This window comes from Dendronephthya gigantea, unplaced genomic scaffold (genome assembly GCF_004324835.1).
Source record: "Dendronephthya gigantea isolate DGI-Jeju-01 unplaced genomic scaffold, DenGig_1.0 000066F, whole genome shotgun sequence".
Classification (NCBI taxonomy): Eukaryota; Metazoa; Cnidaria; class Anthozoa; order Malacalcyonacea; family Nephtheidae; genus Dendronephthya; species Dendronephthya gigantea.
The window spans coordinates 392,997-418,332 of record NW_021163076.1 but is presented as its reverse complement, the minus strand read 5'-3'; the positions used below and the strand labels follow the sequence as shown (position 1 = coordinate 418,332).

General features: G+C 35.2%; 1 protein-coding gene across 1 annotated transcript; it reads right to left on the bottom strand.

Moving 5' to 3' along the window:
- Nucleotides 1-23,626: 23,626 nt before the first annotated feature.
- Nucleotides 23,627-25,126, bottom strand: LOC114530786 (ATP-dependent DNA helicase PIF1-like). Its single transcript, XM_028552407.1, has one exon. It carries the CDS (start codon nt 25,124-25,126, stop codon nt 23,627-23,629), a length of 1,500 nt encoding a protein of 499 aa, XP_028408208.1.
- Nucleotides 25,127-25,336: the final 210 nt, after the last annotated feature.

The following is a 25,336-nucleotide window of genomic DNA, read 5'->3' as shown; positions in this document are numbered from 1 at the left end:
AACCATTAAATTCTGGTAGACTAAATACGATGAGATGCAAACTCGGATCATTAAAGTTAACATTACTTGATGAGGTATCAATGGTTGGAAACAGCATGTTCACCATTCAATTGAACGACCTTTTGAAAGATTTAAAAGGTAGTAAAGAAGATTTCAGTGGTGTCAGCATAATCACAATAGGTGATTTAATTCAACTAAAACCTGTAATGGATGGTTACATATTCACAGATGTTCAGTCTTTAAGTTCTTATGATATTCTTGCCCCGAACTTATAGAGAAAATATTTTAGAATGTTTGAGCTCGATGAAATCATGCGACAGAGAGAAAGCAAGATTTTTGCAGAGATACTTAATCCACTTCGTGAAGGTAATCATACTTTGAGTGATCTACTAAAACTAAAGGAAAGATGTATTGAAGAGAGTGCTTGCCCCAGAGAAGCCCCACGTTTATTCATTCAAAATGCTTTAGTTGATGAATACAATGATATTGTTTATCAATCATTTGATTGTAGTAATAAATACATAATCAAGGCACAAGATAGCGTCATTGGAGCCTGTTCAGCTGAACTGAAAGAAAAGATAATGAGACAAATACCACATGTTCCTTTGAAAAATTCAAAACCGCTTATAAACTGCTTATTGCTATCGGACAGCGAACAGAAATTGCGTTGAATATACACACTGATGATGGTCTGACAAACGGTGCAAGTAATGTCATTAAGGTGGTTCGATACAGTTTCTCAAATTTTTTTTGGGCTCATTTTAAACAGGGATATTAAGCACCTAAATCTTTCACTATAAGGCTAAAAGTTAATATACTTTGCAGGAAACATATCTAGAGCAAAAATATTCTCAGAACCTTTGCCGGGCACCCGTTACCATGGAAACAGAGACGTTTCAAAATGGCCGCCAAACAAGGTTTTATCGTGTTTTTATCACAAATGAGTTCGGTGACCCCCAATTTTTTTTCCATTCAGGGGCGCCGTGGGTGTGCTAATGTAGGGGTGGCCAAAGGCAACATTATTCCGACCAGCATGTTTTTTTCCTGACATCTTTATGAGAAAAAAGTAGCAAATATTGATAAAACTGACAGGGGGTTTAGTGCAAAGAGGGGCATGCATTTGCTATGACAAAGATCACGAGCTACGTCTACTAATTTAAATTGACGCTTCATGCACAATGAATATGACCGATAAATATTCATGTTTTACATACGCTTTTCAATTGAGTAGTTGAATAATTTTTGATACAGTTAACTGTTTGTGGGAAAACTGTATTACAGAGATTTCTAATCCACGTGCTTTAACAAATAACCTGATACGTTATTTCACGATTCTCTATCATAGCTTTGTAATCTTAGTGGATGAGCATACAGCGTATTCTATACGCAACATTTGTTTATAACTAAAATATAAATATATTCGCAATTGCTTCAATCCTCTCATCAGTTTAGTTCTTCCGCTGTACTATCGTGGTACCTTATCTTTGTATAAACTTCAGGAACCGTTTGACTATAAAAGTACTAACTTGAAAAGGATTTGCTGTAGCTCCAGCATTCTGATACGGAATATGCTGGTGTTTCTTTAGACGGTCACCATAAATTATAATGCAATAAACTGTATAAACTCACTGAACTATAAATGCGGTCGAAGATACATCGCCATTCATGATTTTATCGAGCCAATCTCCGACATTTCGAAAATGACATTCCTTGCGTAATGTTATATTAATAGAAACTATTTTATCGGAAACCGGAAACGTTCAGAAGAAACAGCTAGTTTAGCCTGCGCGACAACAGTATAATAGAAAATTGGGGTAGTGTCGTACCGTACCATATTAGAAATAACCGGGTCTATTTTCTGATAGTTCAAATACTTTTGGCTTGTTCAGCATAACACAGCCAAAAATGAAAAAATAGCTTAGTCACTGTTATGATTGATATACTCCGACAACATGCAATGTTCGTAAATTTCCGACAGGTTTTAATCCTCAGGGGGGCCAAGGCCCCCCTGGCCACGGCGCCCCTGTTTCCATTAGACATGTACGCTATAGCATATTTATCTATGAAAAAGTTTTAAAAAAAATTCTAACATGGGGGAATTTTTTAATAAGCAAAAATAACTTTTTTGTAAATAGAAAAAATTCCCCATGTTAGAATTTTTTTAAAACTTCTTTATAGATAAAGCATTTATGGCGTAAACGTTTAATGAAAAAAAAATTGGGGTCACCTAACTCGTTTGTAATATAAACACGATTAAACCCTGTTTAGCGGCCATTTTGAAACGTCTCTGTTGCCATGGTAACAAGTGCCAGGCAAAAGTTCTGAGAATATTTCCGCTCTAGATATGTTTCCTGCAAAGTATATTAACTTTTAGCCTTATAGTGAAATATTTAGGTGCTTAATATCCCTGTTTAAATTGTGCATCTTAAAATTTCGAAAAATTGTATCGAGCCACCTTAAACATGTTCAATTGACTGATAATACTAAACCTTCTGGCATCGTTTAGGTTCAGTTTGACGAGGAAGATGTTGGAAAGAAAACCGACAAGAAAATAGAATTCTCTATGCTCAAAGTATTATGCTATTATGTCCAGCTAATTGACGCTGATAAGTTATCTGTAATCAACATTGGAAACCACCTGTACCTTCCTACTGGATCAATGAAATCATACTATAATCTTCAGTTACAATCATGAGACGTATTGTCAATAAACTTTGGCAAACAAGTGGTATAATCTTAATGGAACTATAACGTTTAACCTTTATTGACTATTAACATAACTATAAAATTGATTTATCAACAAAAGAACCAATCTTGTATGTAACAAAGACATGCTGATAATCAAGGGACATCAAAACAAAATAAATTGAAAAAGTCTGAAACCTTCTTTTTCTCCTTCTAAACTAAGCTTTATGTTATCAGACGATGTGTGCCACCATCCCGGAACCTTACTCTCTTTTTTGTGTCGTAAATAAGCCTCCCATGATTTCAATACGACATTTCACTTGTATATTTTATGTTTTTCACATTCACAAATCACAATTCTACGATAACACAACACATTGTTTTTGTTCGTCCGAAAAACTAACCACGTTACCCCCCATGGACTGTGACACATGCATACGTCACATCCGTGTAGCACAACTGATCTCTAACAATAACTCAACTAACGAAAGCTCCAACATTTGTTCTGTTCACCTATTCTGCTTAAAAAAATTTCATTTCCTATCTCTTGTAAAAATGCTTTTATATATGTTTTGATCTGTCATAAAATGTATTTAAAATATATAGATTGTGTAATAAATTGACTTCGTTATAACTGTATTCAACCAGCTAACTATAGCGCATTTATTCCGTTGTCTATGGCATTAGAACATAAGACAAGAAAATAATATTTTATTGCATCAGTTGATATTTACTTGCAACTATAGCAGCTTTATTGCAGTTAATAATGTTATACAGGCTACCCACATGTACGCATTGTGTACCTATTTTTAAAAAATGTTGATGAAATGTGGTGAAGCGATGAATTATTCAAGTCATATTCTCTTGTTGACAATCCTCATTCCACGCCACTTTTGGAAAGAGGAATGATATCATTTAAAAAAAAATGAGTGGAAAGAAATTCTTTTTTGAATGTGGATTTGGTCAAAAAAAAAAAGATTTATTTTTGAATACTGATTTAAAAAATGTGAAATTTTTATGGGTTCATTATTTACCTATTGATGAAACGATGATGGGAATTATTCAATTTGAAAATCGAAAAACAGATGCAAGGGCAAGATTTTATTTTTTAAATTTGGAAATTGGTGATATTTTCCCTGAAAGTGTCGGACAAAACATTTCTGAAATATTGGTAAAAATGAAACTTCTTGAAATGAATAAACTTATTCAAACAGTTGAAGTTGGGAAATTATCTTTGGGTGGGTGGGTGGTATTGTAATTATAAAAATGTAATAGAGTATTTCTTTTCAATATTTTTAAAAATAAAGACAAGTGAAATAGGTTCGAATTTTCAAATAAGCGACAGTAAATTAAGTATTTCTATGTTGGATATTTGAAACGTAAATTAATTTTTTAAAATATGTAAATTTATATATATTATATTATATATATATTATATTATATATTATATATATATATATATATAGATATATACTGTCGTTGTCAAAAAGGTTGTCCTGAGCAAGTATATGTATATATCGATCACGTGATATTATTATGCATCAACACGCGTGGGATTGTACAAGCGTGTTAATTGCGAGTTCGAGTATAGCAAGGTGAACGATTAGAAAATGCCAAGACCATATTCGGATGATTTAAGCTGGAGAATGGTTTATCAACGACTGTTCTACGAAACAATCATCGACGAAATTGCAGCACAGCTATTTGTTTGTTCAAAAACCGTCTATCGTACTCTCAGCACCTTTTGGAACACGGGTGATGTGAAGCCTTTCCGTATGGGTCGCCCAACAGCGAGCGTATCTTTATTCCCACACGAAGAATATATTATCATGGACTGTTTACTGCGAACGCCGCAAATATAGTTGAATGAGATAGCAAGCTATATGTAAACTCTTCAATATAGGATGCAAATCAGGACTGTGATGTGTTGGGTGGTTATCTGTTAACAAATATGCATATATTACTAGTTTTAGCAGTTGCATCTTTGTGCATCAACAAGTTTTGTTTAAACAGATATTAATAGATCAAAACATGATCACAAATTCAGTCGTCCCTTGAGACATATGTTAGAACAACGAATTTGCATTAATTATATTCAAATCTCAACCATATAACGAGAACGGATCGCGGGTTTTCCCCATCAAATCGATTCATAGCTGGTAAAAGCTGTTCATCAATAAAATGGATAAAGGAGCGTGTTTCAAATCTTTCTTCAGGAATCTTTCTTCAGGATTCTTAACAAACATGCAGTTCGCAAGAAGTCCATCACACGATATTGCCGAAATAATGGGATAGCGAGTGTCCACCGTGCATAGCTATAGTCGCTCACAACAGGCGGTATCCCACGAGCACTATATCCATATTGCCAAGCAATTCGTTTATCCTTAAAACGTAGAACCAAATAAATAAAAGATCTACTAGTTTGTGCAATCCAGTTACAGTAAGGTATTATTTAGTACATACAATGCCTGTTTCATCGAGGAAAACGAGCAGGTTTGGGTCAAAAAGGCTGATTTCGGCCATGAATTGTAGCCCAATATCGTTTCTTTGCTGAAGGGCAATTCTCTGTATCTGAAAAAGAAAATCTGGTTTGAAGAGTTGATAAAGAACAACTAGAATCTTGTAATAAATTGGAAAAAGGTGGAATGGCTTGCGTCTTATTAATATAGTTGTATGATTTCCAGCGTGCGGTATTAAGTATATATTCCAACTTAAATAATGTCATAATGTTCGTACCTTCTTGCGTGTTATTCCAAGCCTATAAAGAGCTCGGCACAGTGTCTCCGGGCCAAATGCAGAGCCAGTAGCATTAATGATATAGCTTGCTATCTCATTCAACTATATTTGCGGCGTTCGCAGTAAACAGTCCATGATAATATATTCTTCGTGTGGGATTAAAGATACGCTCGCTGTTGGGCGACCCATACGGCAAGGCTTCACATCACCCGTGTTCCAAAAGGTGCTGAGAGTACGATAGACGGTTTTTGAACAAACAAATAGCTGTGCTGCAATTTCGTCGATGATTCTTTCGTAGAACAGTCGTTGATAAACCATTCTCCAGCTTAAATCATCCGAATATGGTCTTGGCATTTTCTAATCGTTCACCTTGCTATACTCGAACTCGCAATTAACACGCTTGTACAATCCCACGCGTGTTGATGCATAATAATGTCACGTGATCGATATATACATATACTTGCTCAGGACAACCTTTTTGACAACGACAGTATATATATATATATGTATGTATATATATGTATGTATATATGTATGTACATATGTATGTATGTATATATGTGTGTATATATGTGTGTATATATGTGTGTATATATGTGTATATATATGTGTATATATGTGTGTATATATGTGTGCATATATGTGTGTATATACGTGTGTATATATGTGTGTATATATATGTGTATATATATATATATATGGATGTCATGAATTTATGAATTTGGAAAGAAATGTTGGTAATTTTCAAATTCCTTGTTTTCCTTGTTCTCTTGGTGACTCTATGTTGTGAAGTATTTTGTTTTTTTAGTCGATGTTGTTTTTCTTCTTGATTAAGGGATTTCTTTGAAAATTGTTGTCTGTTCGTTGTATAGACCGCGTCAGCCATCGACTTGTTATGAAATTTATTAATTGAATTTTTATTTTCATGTAAAGAAAACGAAAAGTAGATTTTTCAACCTCCTCACCTACAATACGAGTTTTCTGAGAAAGTGGTGACACAATGTTTTTTTTGCACTAGTTTTCTCTGGTCATTAAAGCAATTAATAATGGTGTTGAAAATGAATTTAAGGAAATTATTTTTAATGTGGTGCAAAATTGTTTAATTGAAAATGGTATTTTTTATTCCTTTGGTTGTGTTGATTACTAATTTCATTTCATGAAATATTTAAACACATTTAAAGAGAAATCAAATGAGTTTTGTTCTTGCAAGTTCTTATTTCAACATATGTGCGGTTGTAAAATGATAGCATATGAGATATATGCAAATCGAGAAAATTTTAATTTGAAAAAAAATGAGTTTAAGTTATTGCAGCGATTGGCGGTTTTCGATCAATTTCTCAAAAATTTAATTGAAACAAATTGAAAAAATTTATATCATTCATCTTGAATTATTTGAGACTTTTTTTTCTGCATGCAACTTTAAAACAGTTGATTTTGTATATATAAGTTTTTAAGGAAATTTCCGTGACAAATCTTTCTTGTTTACTTACTTTTTTAGCATTTTGTAAATTTATTATTACAAAAGTTGGGTATTTTATTTTTTCGCGCAAACACAAAAAAGAAGAGATAACCAATCGAATTGGTTATATTTTATCGGGTATAAAGCAGAGTGAATCATTCGTGTTGCGTTTATGCTTGTTTCGTTGTTAAGTCTTATATATCGCTTTAAGCTTTTAAGATGGAATTAATTCAGAAGCCTGATGTTTTTGTTAAGGATTATGCTATTGATGAGTTGCATTATTTAACGTCTTTTGGTCAACAAAATGATCGGAAAGTTGTTAATCATGATTCCTTTCGACGTTCTTATTTCTTAGCAAAAGTTTTTCCTTATAGTTGCGATACTGATTGTAAACAGTTTCGACTGTATCCTCATCCATGTGTTGCTGTTTCACTTTTGCAATTAAAAGAAATACGAAAGTGGTTGCAACACGGATCAACTGATCTATGTTTAAAAAATGGATCTGTTGCTGATAAATTGATTGAAGAGTTTGTTGATCGTGGAAAAAAGAAACTAGGGAAGATGACGGTGAGGAAATGGTTGTTACAACACCACCACCACCACCATCGGTTGAATGGAAAGATGCATTTGAGAAATTTTATTTCGGATTATTAACGGAAAAAGGGGTGATCGTGAAGGCTTTATCAAAGTATATTCAGCATAAAGAAGCAAAGGAAACAGTGCCACGAAAGCGTAAAGTTGCAGCTCTTGACGAGGAGGAGGAAAATGAACAAGATGAAGATGATGATTTTGTTAGCAAGGTTTAGAGGTAACTTTATTAATAGTGGGAATGAAATTGGTTTTTTTGTTCGACATAAACAGGAAGAAAAAGAGGAAGTAAAAGTTTTGACATTGATTTAATAAAGAAAGCATCTCGATTATTGAAAGGGGAGACATTAAGTAGTGATGACTTACAAAAATATAGATTGCATGAAAGAACACAAAAGTCGTATAAACGATTAAAAATATATGTTAATGCTAGAAATAAACAATGGTCAATAGATTTAGCTGAAATGAATGATTTAGCAAGATATAATTATGGTTATAAATATTGGTTAGTTTCTATTGATGTTAATTCTCGATACGTTTTTTTTTAAATTGTTAAAGAATAAAAGTAGTAACAATGTTGGAAAAAAATTTGAAGAAATTTTACATCATAGCGGTGAAATTTTTGAGAAAATTCAAAGCGATGAGGGAACTGAGTTTCAAAAAATTGGAAAGGAATTAAGTAAAAAGTATAATTTCGAATTATTTCATACTTTTAATTGTGAAATTAAAGCATCACATGTTGAGCGTGTTATCCAAACATTGAAGACAATGGTTAGACGTGTTATTTCTGTCACTAATAATTTTAATTATTCAAAATATATTCATGTGGTTGTTCAAAGATATAATGATTCTCCCCATAAAGCACTTTTTAATAATTCTCCTTATGATATATATTTTAATAGAAAAAAAATACCAATTGAAAAAAGATTATTAAAGGTTTTTGAAAATCCCTCCATTATTCATTCTTTTTAAAAAAAAGGACAAAAGGTTAGAATTGCATGTGCGAAAAATTCAGTGTTTGAAAAATTCAGTTTGCAAAGATGGAGAGGGGAAATTTTTAAAATTGGTAAAGTTTTTGTCACTGATCCCATAACATATGAAATTACCGACTTAAATAACAAGGTAATAAAGAGGAAGTGTTATAGAGAAGAATTGCAAGTTGTGTAGAAAATTAAAAATGACAACGAGAAATTTGTTTATTCCTAGGAATTGTCCGGGGGGAAAAAATTTTATAAAATGACTTTGTTATGTCTCTTTTATCACCAATTGATGGTGTAAATAATGATGTGCGAATGGAGGTTGTGAATGTATTGTATCCAAAGTCTATTATTAATATTGTAAATGATTAATTATATTTTAGTTTTTCTTTTTCCTACAAACATCTTTCACCATTTGAAATAAAACATTTTAAAACTCTTGCTGACCATACTGTTTATTTTTATTCATATTTAGGGCATAAAAATTATATTGAAATTAAAATTAAGAAAAAAATATTCCAATGGAATTTATAGTTTAAAAAAGATATTAAAATTTATTAATATTGAGGAATATGGAATTAGTTTTTTACAACAAGCAGATGGAAAATTAAGTTAGTTTGGAATTAATTTTTTGAGTTTATGGTTTACTCAAAAAAATGGTTTTCCTGATCTCGATGGTGGTGCAGAAATCAATTTTGACCATAATGTTCAATTCAAAAAGTCTGAGTGTAATCAGACCAATAATGTTCATTGAGAAGTACTTTCCCGAAATAAGAAAATAATACGTCTGGGAAAAAATTAAATACCTATACTAATAAATTTATAGCATATGATGGTGGTGATATAGATTCATTTTGAAAGGAAAATACTAATTTTAAGAGACAAAATTATGGTACTTATGTTATTGACATTAATGGTACTAAAATTAAGAAAAAAATATTCCAATGGAATTTATAGTTTAAAAAAGATATTAAAATTTATTAATATTGAGGAATATGGAATTAATTTTTTACAACAAGCAAATGGAAAAATTAAGTTAGTTTGGAATTCATTTTTTGAGTTATGGTTTACTCAAAAAAAATGGTTTTCCTGATCTGGATGGTGGTGCAGAAATCAATTTTGACCATAATGTACAATTCAAAAAGTCTGAGTATAATCAGACCAATAATGTTCATTGAGAAGTACTTTCCCGAAATAAGAAAATAATACGTCTGGGAAAAAATTAAATACTTATACTAATAAATTTATAGCATATGATGGTGGTGATATAGATTCATTTAGAAAGGAAAATACTAATTTTAAGAGACAAAATTATGGTACTTATGTTATTGACATTAATGGTTCTTATTATCCTGCTGTTGGTCTTAATAAAGATTTTATTGAAGGGGTTACAGATGTAAAAGCCAAGGTTGAATTAAATTTCTTTTTGTCAGATTCTTTGAAGTATTTGTTAGGATTTGGGAAAAAAAAAGTTTTGGTGAATCATATAATTCTTCTTCAACTGAATTTATTAAGGGTTCTTTTTTACCCGACATAAATAACAGTGTTCATGATTTATTTATTTATTGCGATGAATTGCAAGGTGTTGCAGTAGGTAATAGTATCTCAGAGTTATTATGTGTAGTGCCGATTGAAAAAGATCAAGGAGAAAGGGATTCTGTGTCCTATACACCCCCGTCATTGGAGCGGAAATTAAAAAAAAAAAAATATTAATTCCTTGCATTTTATGATAAAGGATTCAAGTGGAAAACATATACCCTTTAATTTCGGAAACGTTAATATTCAAGCTCTTGTTCACTATGCTTAAGGTTAAGTTAACTTGCGAAAAATAAAAAAATTTTATTGTTGCAAAAGAATATGATATTTCATATAATTTTATGTTTAAAAGTGATTATGAAGATCAGGATATTGTTGCTTCACTTGAGAATTATAGTGGAAAAAATGTGAAGGGAAATTTCATAATTTCATATTGTCGCATGATTGATCTTAATGATGAAGATTTAAATAATGCTGATTCACCTTGGGCTAGTGACAATAATACGATGGGGTGGAAGGGTATAGATTATGGCAATTATACAATTTTTGCCCACGGACTGTCAGATTATTTCGATTCATCTATAATTAAGAGATCTTTTTATTCACCAGCTGAGGCAAAGACTCTTAACATACTTAGTCGAATATCAACTCCATCCTTGAAACCAACATTACGTTCATGCAAGTATAGTTATCGTAGTTATAGTAATATGCAATATATACATTTTTTCGCACCTCATCACAATAGAAAAGGGGAAGGTGGTTTGTCAACCCCTCAGAATTCAGCGGGTGATGAATTAGGTGTCGATCAATATTTTTTATTAGCCCAAAATTTTTTTCATTTTATTAATGTAAATGCAAATAAAGAGAAATTTAGTAGCAAGTTTAAATTACCCAAATCTCTTTTAACCACAGAGGATAATTTTAACAAAAAATTTAAGTTTATTTGTGAATATGAAGACAGTACTAATGGTGCTTTTGCAAATGAAGAAATTAATTTGCATTTTGTGTTATCAGATGGATATTAGTATCTGATTGAAATAGTTTCTTCATTTTTCAATATGGCACGAAGGGAAGAAGATATTGAGTTATGTAAATCAATGTTATACGGAAATTCATGAGGAAAAAATTATTCTGGAAACTTATTTTACATGAAAAGCATAAAAAAGAGGGGGGAAATAAAAAAGAATCAATTGTTGAAGCCACAAACACGGATCTAATTCCTCCGAGTAATTTGAATCAAGAAACAACTTTAAAACGAAATTCAGGAAAACAACAGAAAAGAAAATCCCGAATCGACGCAAAAGTGTTAAAAACAATTTTTGGTGGAGATTAAGAAATGGTTTATCATCGAAGGAGATTACAACAATATCGACAGATGGGAGAAGGGATTTTCCAGGGAAAAAACGTCAACGTGGGGAGAAAAAAATTTTCCTGTTGATAAAACATTTGTAAAAAATCATCATGAAATTATTAATGCCACCCCTGTTGACCCGCTTGCTGACGTTTACACATTCCGTCACTCAGCAACACCATCCGGATTAATTACAATAAACAAAGTACGAATTTCCGCTGATTGTCAATTAATGAATCATGTCACAAATAATGCTGTGGCTGCAGCAGCTGATTCACAATGTTTATTAAAATCCCCATGTTTTTTATGCACCATGTGGAAAACGAAGGAGATTAAAATAAATCATAATTTAATTAACTTGTCAAGTAATTACGAGGGGTTACATGCATACCTTGAATGGTTAATGACTGAAACGCCAAACACTTATAATGATGGTCAGCAAATTAATCTTGCATACAAAGATACAGCGGGTGCTTTTAATTACGCTGATCACGGTGATCGAGTTCTTTCTCACAACCTTGCTGATGCTCTTGGAAATTATGGTGATGAACGAAGACATTATTTTGCAACAAGACCAAGAGCGTCGTTTTATGCAGAGGATATTCTTGCATGCCTCGTTTTTAATGATAATGGTTGTGATCGATATTTACCTACAAGTTTTGACATTGAAATTCAATTAACAAGAGCTGCAAATAATCGTATTTTGGCTGCTGCTGATGGTGGGGGCCCTGGTGCTGCAACAGCGGCAACGTGGCGTCTACACTTATCTCATTTACGATTAACATTCCTAATTTTTAAACCAAATGAACAAATGCGAACAGCAATAAATAACACGATGGTTGATAAAGCTGAAGAGTGTAGTAAATATTACCCCTCGGAATATCGAAGTGTTGTTCAAACATTTAGTGCCGGCATTCGAAATTATCAAGCAACCAATATTTTTAATTGAAAAACACCTTCACGTTCGTTTATTTTATTGATTGATCAAAGATATTTTAAAGGTGATTTTGCACGAAGCCCAAATTATTTTATATGGGGAAATTTAAATTTTGTTTCTGTTAAAGAAAACGGAAATGTTGTATATCCTGAACTTAAGAATTCGAAACAAGCATACAATTTGTTGCGTGATAATCTCGGAAAACAATTTGGCGAAATGCCTTTTCCTTACCAGGATTATGAAAATGGATATTCTGTGATAATGTTTGACCTAACACCAAATCGAAATAGTCATTTGAAAACTCTTCCGTTGAATACAACTGAAAATGTTTCGGTTGACTTACGTTTTTCTCAAGATGTTGCAAATAATTTGCGTGTTGTATTTATTGAGATTTTCGAAACCAAATTCACATTTCGTATCAACAGGAGCCTCAAAAACTATATACATTTTAAAAAACGAGAAAGAAAAAAATCACCTATGTGAATATTTAAAATAAAAAAGATATTGTATTCATTATCCATTTGGTGTCGTTATTGATGGTGTTAGGTTTAAACGCCCCATTATACATAAAAAAATTCCGATTTCGCTTTATGTGTAAGTAATGGAAAACAAAAGTAAGAAAAATGAACAAAAAGAAGAAACGAAAAATGCGTAAAATGAAGACAAACCTCCCCAATCAGAAATTGAATTTAATTTTGATCAAGAGAATAATTATGATGCTGGTAATAATGATGATGAATTCATTTATGAATTTGATGATGAAGAAATTAACACACCTGAATCAATTGGAAATATTGGAGATGATGAAATGAGCAGTGATGAAGAGGAAATTGATACAGATAAATTACTTAACATTCTTATGAGATTTAAAGATGATGTAAAGTCTGTTATGCGCATATAGACCGCGCATAACAATGTTTGTTTACGTTTGTTATATAATCTTTACTTGACGTATTTGTCGTTCTAATTTTCTTATTTTCTTCTCGTTCTCGCTCGACCGGCTGTGATGAATATGCTTATTTTACATGATATTTTAAAGAAATATTATTATACTTTGAAGATAAAAATCGAAGCTTCTAAATTAACCGTTACTTAAAACTGTCTTTATATATTTGTAATTGTAGGACAAGCGAGAAAGTAGTGTCTGTAGCGACAACAAATAGCCTCGCCATTTCAGGTCCTCATTCATCAAATAAATTCTTGAAGCATTCCTTTCACAATAATATTGCTTTTCTCTAGCAGCCTTATCTTCATCACTCGCAATTTGAGCGTCTTCGCCTTGCGACATAAAATAAAATAATTGTGCTCCCGAACTGTCCGTTTGTAATACAACGCGGGCTAATATTGCATATCATTAAATTTCCAAAAGTTGCTCCCCCACTGATGGAATGTGTTGCTGCGTGGAATATATGCGCAGAACGGACTTTACCTCATTTTTAATAAAATCAAAAACAAACATAGAAAAAAAGAAAATAAGTCTTTTCTATTCGATTTAAAACGTTTTCTTTGTGTTGATATCAAAACAAAAAATAAACTATACGATAATAATATAAAATGGAAATTAATGTATCTTGCTACAAATATTGTTAATGAAAAAATTAGTATAAATTCAACTGATACGGAGAAACATTTGCTTAAACGAGTAGTAAAAGACAAATTTAGTTCAGAAGATTTGAAGATCTTATTTATTGAAGATTTGCGTTGAGTTCATGTTTTAGTAGAGCTATAAAGTTAATTGCACATGGGAAAAACAAAAATGAATAAATCCTTAACTCTCATTGACTCGTCTAAATTTAATGGCTTATTGAATGCTTTTGAAGAGGAAAGAAAGGAAAAAAATTGTTAAGCGGAATTGTTGAACCGAAATTGCAAAAAATGTTGATGGCGAATGAAAAAATAGGTAAGCAATGCGTACATGTGGGTAGCCTGTAAAACATTATTGACTGCAATATTTTTTAGTCTTATGTTCTAATGCCATAGACAACGGAATAAGCGCGCTATAGTTAGCTGGTTGAATACAGTTATAACAAAGTTGATTTATTACACAATCTATATATTATAATATTTTATTTTATTAAATACATTTTATGACAGATCAAAACATATATAAAAGCATTTTTACAAGAGATAGGAAATGAAATTTTTTAAGCAGAATAGGTGAACAGAACAAAAAAGAGAGTAAAGTTCCGGGATGGTGGCACACATCGTCTGATAACATAAAGCTTAGTTTAGAAGGAGAAAAAGAAGGTTTCAGACTTTTTCAAACTATTTCGTTTTGATGTCCCTTGATTATCAGCATGTCTTTGTTACATACAAGATTGGTTCTTTTGTTGATAAATCAATGTTATAGTTATGTTAATAGTCAATAAAGGTTAAACGTTATTGTTCCAGTAAGATTATACCATTTGTTTGCTGTTGTTTGCCAAAGTTTATTGACAATACGTTTCACAATTATAACTGAAGATGATAGTATGATTTCATTGATCCAGTAGGAAGGTACAGGTGGTTTGCAATGTTGATTACAGATAACTTATCAGCACCAATTAGCTGGACATAATAGCACCAGTTCGTAAGTCCAAAAACTGTGTGACTTTTTCCAAGTTTAAATTTATCAGTTGACAATATCTTATCCGTGTGGTAATCAGTCTGACAATCAGTCAACATTGAATGCCATCAATCATCATTGATATAAATGTGTATTGCTCAGTAGTAGTTACCATGAAGGTATGAGTAGCATTTACCAGTAAGGTTACAAGAGAACTTTGTTTTTGTTTGGCATTCGTTGCTGCAATGAACAGATTACAGTTGCGGCATGTTGTGGTCTTTCTATCTTCGGATTAATTAATTTAGCGTTGATCCACGCGGTTGGCACCAAGCAATGCTGACATTTTTAAGTGGCAGTCTCCCTAACAGTGGTCCGTTGAATTTCGCAGAAAAACAATTTCTCTGAAACTTGGCACATCAAAAGGGTTTGGTACAGAACTAATAAAAATGGAATACTCTTTTGGAAATTTTTTTTTTTCGCTTTCCTATAAGCTCGAACTTTCTTGTGCCGAGCCGGTTTATTTGGTCATCCCTTTCAAGGCCGAAATTTTGCAATATTTAGGACTGCACCGTATTAAAACTAAATGCGCTGGGAAAGCGTTTTATTCGCCATTTGTTTGATTCATCTTTACTTATAAAACCATACAAATGTCAAATTCATTGATTGCTTAGTCAAATTCATTGATTGCTAAGATGTCAGCCTTGAAAACCACTCCTCTGTGCAGGTTGCAGAAGTGCACTAAATTATAACAAAGTTCAGGAGCAAAATTCACGTTTGTTTGACCAAAATTGAAATAAAAAATTACATCCATATGCAGATGATAACTTTATCTCCAAGGTTCTAAAGTCAAACCTTCGGGTATGCCGCTGTGTGTGAAGCAGCGAGAATGTCAATTTGGTCAAGTTTGCGCTTTGTATACAATAAAATAACACTTCGTAATCCGCATTGAAATTCATCAATTGCTCGCCTATAAGAACTGCTCTCGGCTCGAATTATTCCAAGAATTGTTCCTTAAATTCACCTAAACAAAGATACATGAATGATCTACGCAAGTTTATATGAAAATAGATTTAGAATATTGCGACAAAACCAAATTTTAGCTAGCTGTAGAGCTGTTCTGCAGAGGAAACTCCGCACAGTCATAAGCACCGGTAAAAAACCAGTGAAACAATTTATCTTTATTTACGCGTAATGCGAACTCTGTTGCAACTCCAGAAAATAATGCGACTTCTGTGTTGCATAAAACCGAGTAAAATACTGAGAGCTTGCCACAGTCTGTGGCGTAATTAGCCCCACCGAAGTTTTTGATCAATGTAATTACGGTTTTGTCAATATGATTACGAATTTTGTACTTGATTGTAAAATCCATGGTTTGTTTTGTTAGATGAATAAAAGCCACACCCGTAACCTTAATAATTTCAAACTAGGCTTGTTTATTTAGCCGCCATTCGCGCTCCGTCGCAAAGGCTCAAATGCTATGTTGTGTTCATCAGTTTATTTGATCGCGGCATGCACCACCATAAAAGTCTTTAAGTAAATGCATCGGCGTAGCCGTCTTTGATCTAAAACAATAACAACCCGAGTTGTTTTTCTCCACCCTAATCGTGACTTTCTCACCAAAATTTGGCTTGATACTGCTGCTCTAGCATATTCATATTCAAATTAGCTAGTTAAATGCAGTGCAACATGACACACCCTTAATTAAAATGGTAGAGAATGAGTAAGCTATGACTCAACCTGCGAATACAGAATCTATTTATATCGCTTTTTCCACTGGGGGGAATAAATAATAATAAGCAATATAAATAGATTCTGTATTCGCATGCTAGCTATGACTATGTTGAGTTGCTTTTTGAAAACGCGAGAATTTGGAGGTTGTGGAGAACTTCAAGGCAAAGCTGAACTTGTGTCACTGGACAAATGCACCAGTGATATTAACAGCCATTTGTCTTGCTGCCATTTGGGCTGCGAGGCCATTTCAGAGGGAGATCTAATATTAGCGCAGTCAGGGTTATTTTGTACGCCTAAGACGCAGAAGAGGGATATGTTTATTTGTGCCAAGCATCGTGCACATCTTGGCCAATACTGGTCAAAGCCAAACGCCTGCAAGTACCCTGGCCACAAGGGAGGGTACAAGGCAGCCAAAACAGATCGCGCATTTACTCTTGCAATTGTGCACGACGTTGGAAAGTGTTTTGTGTCTTAGTTCCCGTTGGAGCGTGTAAGTACCACTGATTTTCCAGTTGCTTTCAATATTGGCAATTATTTTCAACTTTGCATGTTAGTGTAAGCCTTATAAACACGTTGTTTTTTCCCAGCAATTTGTTATAGCTTTCGAAAGGCACACAGTGAGAATGTCAAAAGCAATTGGCAGCGGATTTATGAAGACGAAGTTGCAAGCCAAGGTGATCCTGGAAGTGCAACGCCACCGACTAGGTACTTATATGTAGTAATTAATAGGTTATGTTAATGAGATGTTAAAGATATTCAAAGGCGATAACCATATTAATCCGTTTATTTACAAGTCATTTGCGCAATATCGTTTGTTTGAAAAGCGACACGTCGATTACTGTCAGCATAAGTTCCAGCAATACTGCGCTGAAAACCTTTATCGACCATGAATACGATCTTTAGCGATATTTGGGGGTTTTTTCGCATGGCACATGGGAAGGACCGGAATAAAATTGTGAAGCAAAAATATGAGGAAAGAAATCATAAATCCAAGAAATTAAAAAAGCAAGAGCTTTCTATCCTGATCCGCAAAAAAATTGTGCGTAAAAAAACTACTTCCCCCCTAATTTCCCGTTATATGATACTTGACAAGCTTTTGCAGGGAAAGAAATAGCCTGTGTAGCGGCCCTGTTGTATGAACGGAATGAGGGCCTGCAATAATCCCTACCGTATTTGAATATATGCCCCTAATTAAACATTCAACAAAATTGACCAATCAAGGAGGTCAGTGGGGAAAACCGTCCCGAGAAATTGTTTTCACTTGAGTGCAGACGATGGGACGAACGGAAAATGGCTTCAAACCAATTGTGTCTAATCAAATTTAGCACATCCGACGGTAATTAGATATACCAGACAGTTGAAGTTATTCAAACGTCAATCATGCGCCGGGACGATCAATCAAATTCTACGTCCAAAGTTTGGCCGTGTATATTCAAATACGGTAGGGCTTACTGCAGGCCCTCATTCTCCTCCCCTGCTCGCCCTTCCTAGAGCGCCCGGTTTTCTTTCGCACCCCCATATTATACATAAGCAGGCTGGGAAAGAAACATGCACTCTCATGACGCTATCCATGTACTCCGATAACCTGCAGCTCTCAGCCAATCAGCGCGTTTTGCCGACTGGATATTGTAGAATTATAATTCTTGACATATAAAAAGTTTTTTTTTCTTTTCGCAACATGCAGGGTCAGTAAAGAGAGATCCCTTGCAGATATACGCGACATGCCGCTGGACACTCCATCAGTTTTATTACCCATCAGGGAATGACAAACAGTGGACCCCAGGGCAGTGGCGCAAAACCGCCGAGTCTTCAGACAAGAGCCCAGAAGAGCTGTGCGCTCAAGCTCTACTCCCAGATCAAGTATTCACAACATATAACGCAGCATTGGAGAAGATTGCCAGTATATCCGACAGCAAGGTGGAGCCTCGGACATTCAGATTGAAGACTGAGTGGGACAACGCAACACAGGGTGAACAACGGTTGTGCGTGGAGAAAGTGGATAAGGCCTGCCGCGCCGTGTGTCAAGTGATCGCCCCTGGCGCAAGTGAGCAGTTCATTGCTTCCTTGGAGCAGAGTCTCTCCCATACTGGTGTCAAAGTGATGAGGCACGCATAAAGGCTACAAGAGTATGGGGGAGTTGAAATAAATAAGCTAGGAAGCAATTAATTTAATTAACTAATTAATTAAGTAATTAAGTTGTGTTTGCTTCCTTATTTTATTTCAACTCTCCCGTAATTATAATTAATTACTAACGTCTTAAATTAATTAATCTAAGGAATGGACCATTACAAAAGCGTAGGAGGAGGAGGGGACTTTTCTGTCTCGCTCGAATGTTTTTTCGGATGCCCTAACTCTGGACGAATTTTTCTAGCGGTTCATGGTTCTTTCTTGGCTCTGCATTCCCTCAAATATTTTTTCTTTCAGTTTTGCTTGCACGTATATTTGTTTTGCTTTTTGCCCACTCCTCCCCTCCCCTCCCATCACTAATTGCTTCCTCATTTATTTCAGCCCCTTCTTAATAATCATTAACCATTAACTTTTTTTATTAATCATTAATTCAATGAATAATCAATTAAATGAATAAGTTATGAATAATGAATAAGTGGTGAATGAATGAAATGTATACGAGTAAAGTGAGATCCTGAATTATAAATAAAAAAATAAGCTCTCTTTTAAAGGTACGACTTTTCCGAACCACAATTTGGCAAAGACGTGTGCGACCGAATCATCAGTCCCCTGAAGGGCATGATAAGGCAGTACTGCAACGAAGGCTACGAAGTTCTGACTGCAGCTGACATGTTCGCAGCTCTCAAGGCGCGGCCAGTTAACGGTTGTACAGCCGCTGTATGCGAAGTTGATCCGGCTGTAAAAGAGATAAAGGCCAACAAGATTCTAAACTTTAGCAGCTTCCACAACTTTTCGTACGAAAAGAATGGGCTGCAAGTGTGGAAAGCCTTTGAAGTTGGGTCAGGTCAGCTATTGTCTTGGAGTACACTGCATGTACAAGTTCCGGCCGGGAACCTCTCTGCCAAGCCTGTCTACGAGGACCTGGATTTCTGGGACGTGCAGCCTCGCGTCGTCCAGTTACAAAAGGAGGCGGACCCTGAGGCGGCTCTGGTTGAGTCCAACGAGGCAGACTGTTCCCAGTCGTTCGACTCCTATGATGCCTTCCAGGATCATGTCAACTTTGGCCATCATATCCCTGTCAGCAAAAGCCAAGAGAGCACGTATGACAAGCTGCATCGTGAGTGGGTGCTGAAGTTTTCTAGCATGACCGTTAACGAGGAAGCCCTGCATCAGCCCTCCGCGTCAAGCGACGTGACAACTGTATCGGAACCCCTCAAGGCCGGATGGGCCTTACAGAAACCCAGAGGTAGTGGGACCCAATTTTCTGAACGCGTTAAACAATATCTTCAGTCCTGTTTTGATGTCGGCGTGCGAACAGGAAGGAAGGCAGATCTAGCCCAGGTGTCAGTGGACATAAGGAATGTCAAGACTGCAGACGGGCAGCGGGCATTTTCACGAGAGGAGTGGCTCACGAAGGTCCAGATCGAAGGGTTTTTCTCCCGCCTAGCCGCCGCGCAGAGAAAGAGAACGACGGGTGAGAGTTCCGTTAGGGCATATCCTGCAGACGAAGGAGACAAGGAGTTGCTTCAGGAAGAGCTGGCGAGACTGGAGGAGAAGAATAGGGAGGAAGAAGTACATTAAGTTCTTTCCCAAATAGCATTGAAGCATCCCATCCAATATGAAGAGCATGATATTTGCAGTGTGTCTAAGGCAGGGGCATTGATGCAATTTACTGTAAAGCAGCTTAGCAGCCGTATGTGATTATTTCGAGCTGCCACGCAAATCTGGAGACAGAAAATCCACTTTAATTGGTCACATCAACAATATGGTGAAGGAATGCCGCTGTTGAAAATAAGCATGTAGATCAAAATTCACGTAGTTTATAGTGTGTTCAATTTCCCCTACCTGTTTACTGTTACATCTTTGACTACGATAGTTGACAACCCAAGAACAGTCCAGGCAGTAAATTCAACGTCTCTGTGTGACCCCTGATGAGCTTTGTGTAACATATGTAATACTCTATTCTCGAACCCAGCACCCCCCTCCCCGCTCCTGACGCATGCGTAGAAGAAAAATTTGAAATGACAACTAACAAACAAATCTTGGTGTTATTTAGTTAGATCAGCTTTTGGAGCTCATTTTATGTTACGCATGCGCGCCGTATCAGTCAATCAACAAAGGTCCTCAAATGGCTGTTACCGGAGGCTCCCCGGGGGGACTGAGGAGCGGGAAAGCTCTGGGCTTGAGAATGGCAAAACTGCATCCTGCGCATGCGTGGCATTTTTTATTTTCTTAGTTTCTGGGGAAGATTACTGCAGAGCCCAATATTTCACATACAATACAGCCACCCTATAAAAAATAGGTACGCTTGGCGTACATGCATCTGCGAGAAAGCCGCCATATTTGTTTTACTGCCTATTCGCAGGCGTACAGCTCTAATTAGTCGACCTGAGTGTTTAACACACACACAACTCGATAGCATAGTATCTAGCGCTACGCGCTGATACAAATGGCCACGCCTAAAATACGTACTGTATAAAATAATATGTATAGTAAAGAAAAAGATATGAATAGTGAATTAATCATTCATCGTACGACATAAAATACATACGACCAAGTATAATTTGGACATGTGTGGTTTAGGGCGTACAGCTCGTAGAAAGAAGCGAGAGAGCTATTGCCAACCTTTTTAAAGGGACGGTTGCTTTTTTAGGAAATTTTTCTACGACATAAGCAGCCAACCTATGTCGAATTGTTGACCACCTGTAGAGCACTTCTAGACAAAAAAAGCGCAGAGTGGTCAAATATATCAGGCGAGCGGTGAGGCAAACAAGGACAACGGGATTCAGACTAGCCTCCCAGCAACTGTTTCTTATAGCGTCAGTCACGCAACGCTTCCCTTTAAAACCTCAACGATCTCGTAGAAAGAACCGAGAGAGCTATTGCCAACCTTTTTAAAGGAATGGTTACTTTTTTAGGAAATTTTTCTATGACATAAGCAGCCAACCTATGTCGAATTGTTGACCACCTGTAGAGCACTTCTAGACAAAAAAAGCGCAGAGTGGTGAAATATATCAGGCAAGCGGTGAGGCAAACAAGGACAACAGGGTTCAGACTAGCCTCCCAGCAACTGTTTCTTATAGCGTCAGTCACGCAACGCTTCCCTTTAAAACCTCAACGATCTCACGTTACAAATCCTTTAACACTGCTAGAAGTTATTTCTGGCTGTTACTGTTTGCTTGATGAAGTTAGTTAACTGTATATAGCCGATAGTTTTTTTATTTCAGAATTTAGGTCTTTTGGATATTTTTTAGGTGTTATTTTTTTAATAAAGAATGGCGGCTTTAATACGCAAACCAATTTTACCCTGCGGTTCTATGCAAGAGAATATGGGATCGCATTTCCCATGTATTATTTTGGTATCTATACTAAATATTCAGAGTTTATTCAACCAACATGAAAGAGATCAAAAAGTATAATTCATTTTGCTCTTCCTGTCTAGCGGCACCCTTATGACTGTGCGGGGTTTCCTCTGCAGAACAGCTCTACAGCTAGCTAAAATTTGGTTTTGTCGCAATATTCTAAATATATTTCCATATAAACTTGCGTAGATCATTCATGTATCTTTGTTTAGGTGAATTTAAGGAATAATTCTTGGAATAATTCGAGCCGGGAGCAGTTTTTATAGGCGAGCAATTGATGAATTTCAGTGCAGATTACGAAGTGTTATTTTATGTATACAAAGCGCAAACTTGACCAAATGACATTCTCGCTGCTTTGCACACAGCGGCATACCCGAAGGTTTGACTTTAGAACCTTGGAGATAAAGTTATCATCTGCATATGGATGCAATTTTTTATTTCAATTTTGGTCAAACAAACACGAATTTTGCGCCCGAACTTTGTTATAATTTAGTGACTTCCGCAACCTGCACAGAGGGGTGGTTTTCAAGGCTGACATCTTGTCAACTAAGCACTCAATGAATTTGACATTCGTTTGTTTTTATAAGTAAAGATGAATCAAACAAATGGCGAATAAAACGCTTTGCCAGCGCGTTTAGTTTTGATACGGTACAGTCCTAAAATATTGCAAAATTTCGGCCTTTAAAGGGATGACCAAATGAACCGGCTTGGTACAAGAAAGTTCGAGCTTCTAGGAAAGCGAAAAAAAAAATTTCCACAAAATTATTCCATTTTTATTAGTTCTGTACCAAACCCTTTTGACGTGCCAAGTTTCAGAGAAATTGTTTTTCTGACGCGAACTTCGACGGACCGCTGTTAGGGAGACTGCCACTTAAGACTTCTTTGTGATTGTAGCTGATTCAGACCTGTAAAAAGCAAAAACTCGCGTTATCAAAGAAACAAACACATATATATAGCTAGTATGCAATACAAATCTATTTTTTACCTTTAAATTATTAGTGTTTCAGCTTCGACATCGTGTGAATAATTTTAAAATATGCCACCGGAACCTAAAAATAACAGGAAATGGTCAAATTGCATGAGAAAAGAAAATGAAAAAAAAACCTCAAAATTAAAAGCTTACCTTTTGTTAAATTGGAGCCAGGCTAATAAATATTGGCCAGTGTTCATCTAACCATATCAATACTATGGTTGTTCTTGTAACATGCTAATGCTATAGTCGGACGTGATTACCTCCTTACCTGGGTTCATCTTACCATGTGAATACTATGGTTTTTCTTGTAACATGCTTACGCTATGTCTGGATGTGATTACCTCCTTACCTTTAGAGAGGCCCAAATTGCTTTGTGATCACTAAAGTAAGTTTCAAGAGTACCTGCCTGGATATCCTCTTCAATCAAATTCGTATACAGATGATCAATCAATGTCCCATTATCTGTTGTAGAACTAGTTATAAGTTGCTCGAGGCCATTGGTATTGATCATAAGATTGTACAATTGCTTTCTTACCACTTGAGCAGACTTCGTTTTACCTACAGCAAATTGCGTTGTAACAGGTTTTATTGGTGTCCAAGTACTTAGTATAGATGTACTTTAAGCATAGAGAATTCTATTTTCTTGTCGGGTTTTCTTTCTAACATCTTTGTCGTCAAACTGAACCCAAACGATGCCAGAAGGTTTACTATTATCAGTCAATTGAACATGCTTAATGACATTACTTGCACTGTTTGTCAGACCATCATCAGTGTGTATATTCACCGCAATTTCTGTTCGTTGTCCGACAGCAAAATGCAGTTTATAAGCCAACTGTTTTGAATTTTTTAAAGGAACATGTGGTATTTGTCTCATTATCTTTTCTTTCAGTTCAGCTGAACAGGCTCCAATTACGCTATCTTGTGCCCTGATTATGTATTTATCATGACAATCAAATGATTGATAAACTATATCATTGTATTCATCAACTAAAGCATTTTGAATGAATAAACGTGGGGCTTCTCTGGGACAAGCACTCTCTTCAATACATCTTTCCTTTAGTTTTTGTAGATCACTCGGAGTATGATTACCTTCACGAAGTCGATTAAGTATCTCTGCAAAAATCTTGCTTTCTCTCTGTCGCATGATTTCATCAAGCTCAAACATTCTAAAATATTTTCTCCATAAGTTCGGGGCAAAAACATCATAAGAACTTAATGACTGAACATCTGTAAATATGTAACCATCCATTACAGGTTTGAGTTGAAATAAGTCACCTATTGTGATTATGCTGACACCACCGAAATCTTCTTTACTACCTTTTAAATCTTTCAAACGGTTGTTCAATTGAATGGTGAACATGCTGTTGCCAACCATTGATATCTCATCAAGCAATATTAACTTTAATGAACTTAGTTCGCATCTCATCGTATTCAGTCTTCCAGAATCCAATGGTTTATAATTTTTCAATGATTGACTGGCTGGAATGCGCAAGGCACTGTGAATCGTGTTATCTTTTATAAGATATGCAGCTTTTCCTGTTGGAGCAAGCAATAATATATGAATACGATGAAAATCGTCCCCTGCTCGTGAATTGTAATACTTCAATGCTGCCTGGTATATCGATTTAATAAGGTGAGACTTTCCGACACCTCCACTTCCACTAAGAAATGCGTAAAATGGCTTTTCTGACGTTTTTATCAAATGCAGAGCAAGATAGAAGAATTCTCTTTGCTTCTTATTTAGGAGCTGAACTAAGGTTCGATATTCGTTATCTTGCATTTCATTTAAAATCAACGGCTCATTATTTGGTAAAGAAGACGGTATGCCCAAATTGTCTGCCAGATGATCAAACGTTTCGTTTATATCAGGATGTGTATCAACACATCCTTGATCCTGATCTTGTCGTTCAACATTTTGTGTGACAGGTGCTATAGTATCAAAAGCATCATCATCACATTCATCTAAATGATGTCCAATTTCATTTAGGTCTTCATTACAAACAGCATATTGTTCCATTTGCTCACTGATTTCTTCGTATCGAGCTAAATAGTGCTCTTCAAAACAAGAATAATTTCCCATCAAATCGGTTTGCTCATTCCGCGAAGGAGTAAAGAGCATAATTAACTCTCGATAATGTTTTTCAGGTTGAGCCTCTTTATTAAACCAGACTCTAGCTGATCACTCTAGCTCGAGATCTTTTCTTTATTTTCAAATTTTCAGGATCTTTTACAACCTGAAGTTTATCGTCATTTAACAACTCATCGTCATTATCTTCATCATCATTTTCTAATGGAAGATTATCAACATCAGTCTTGTTTGTTTTCTTAT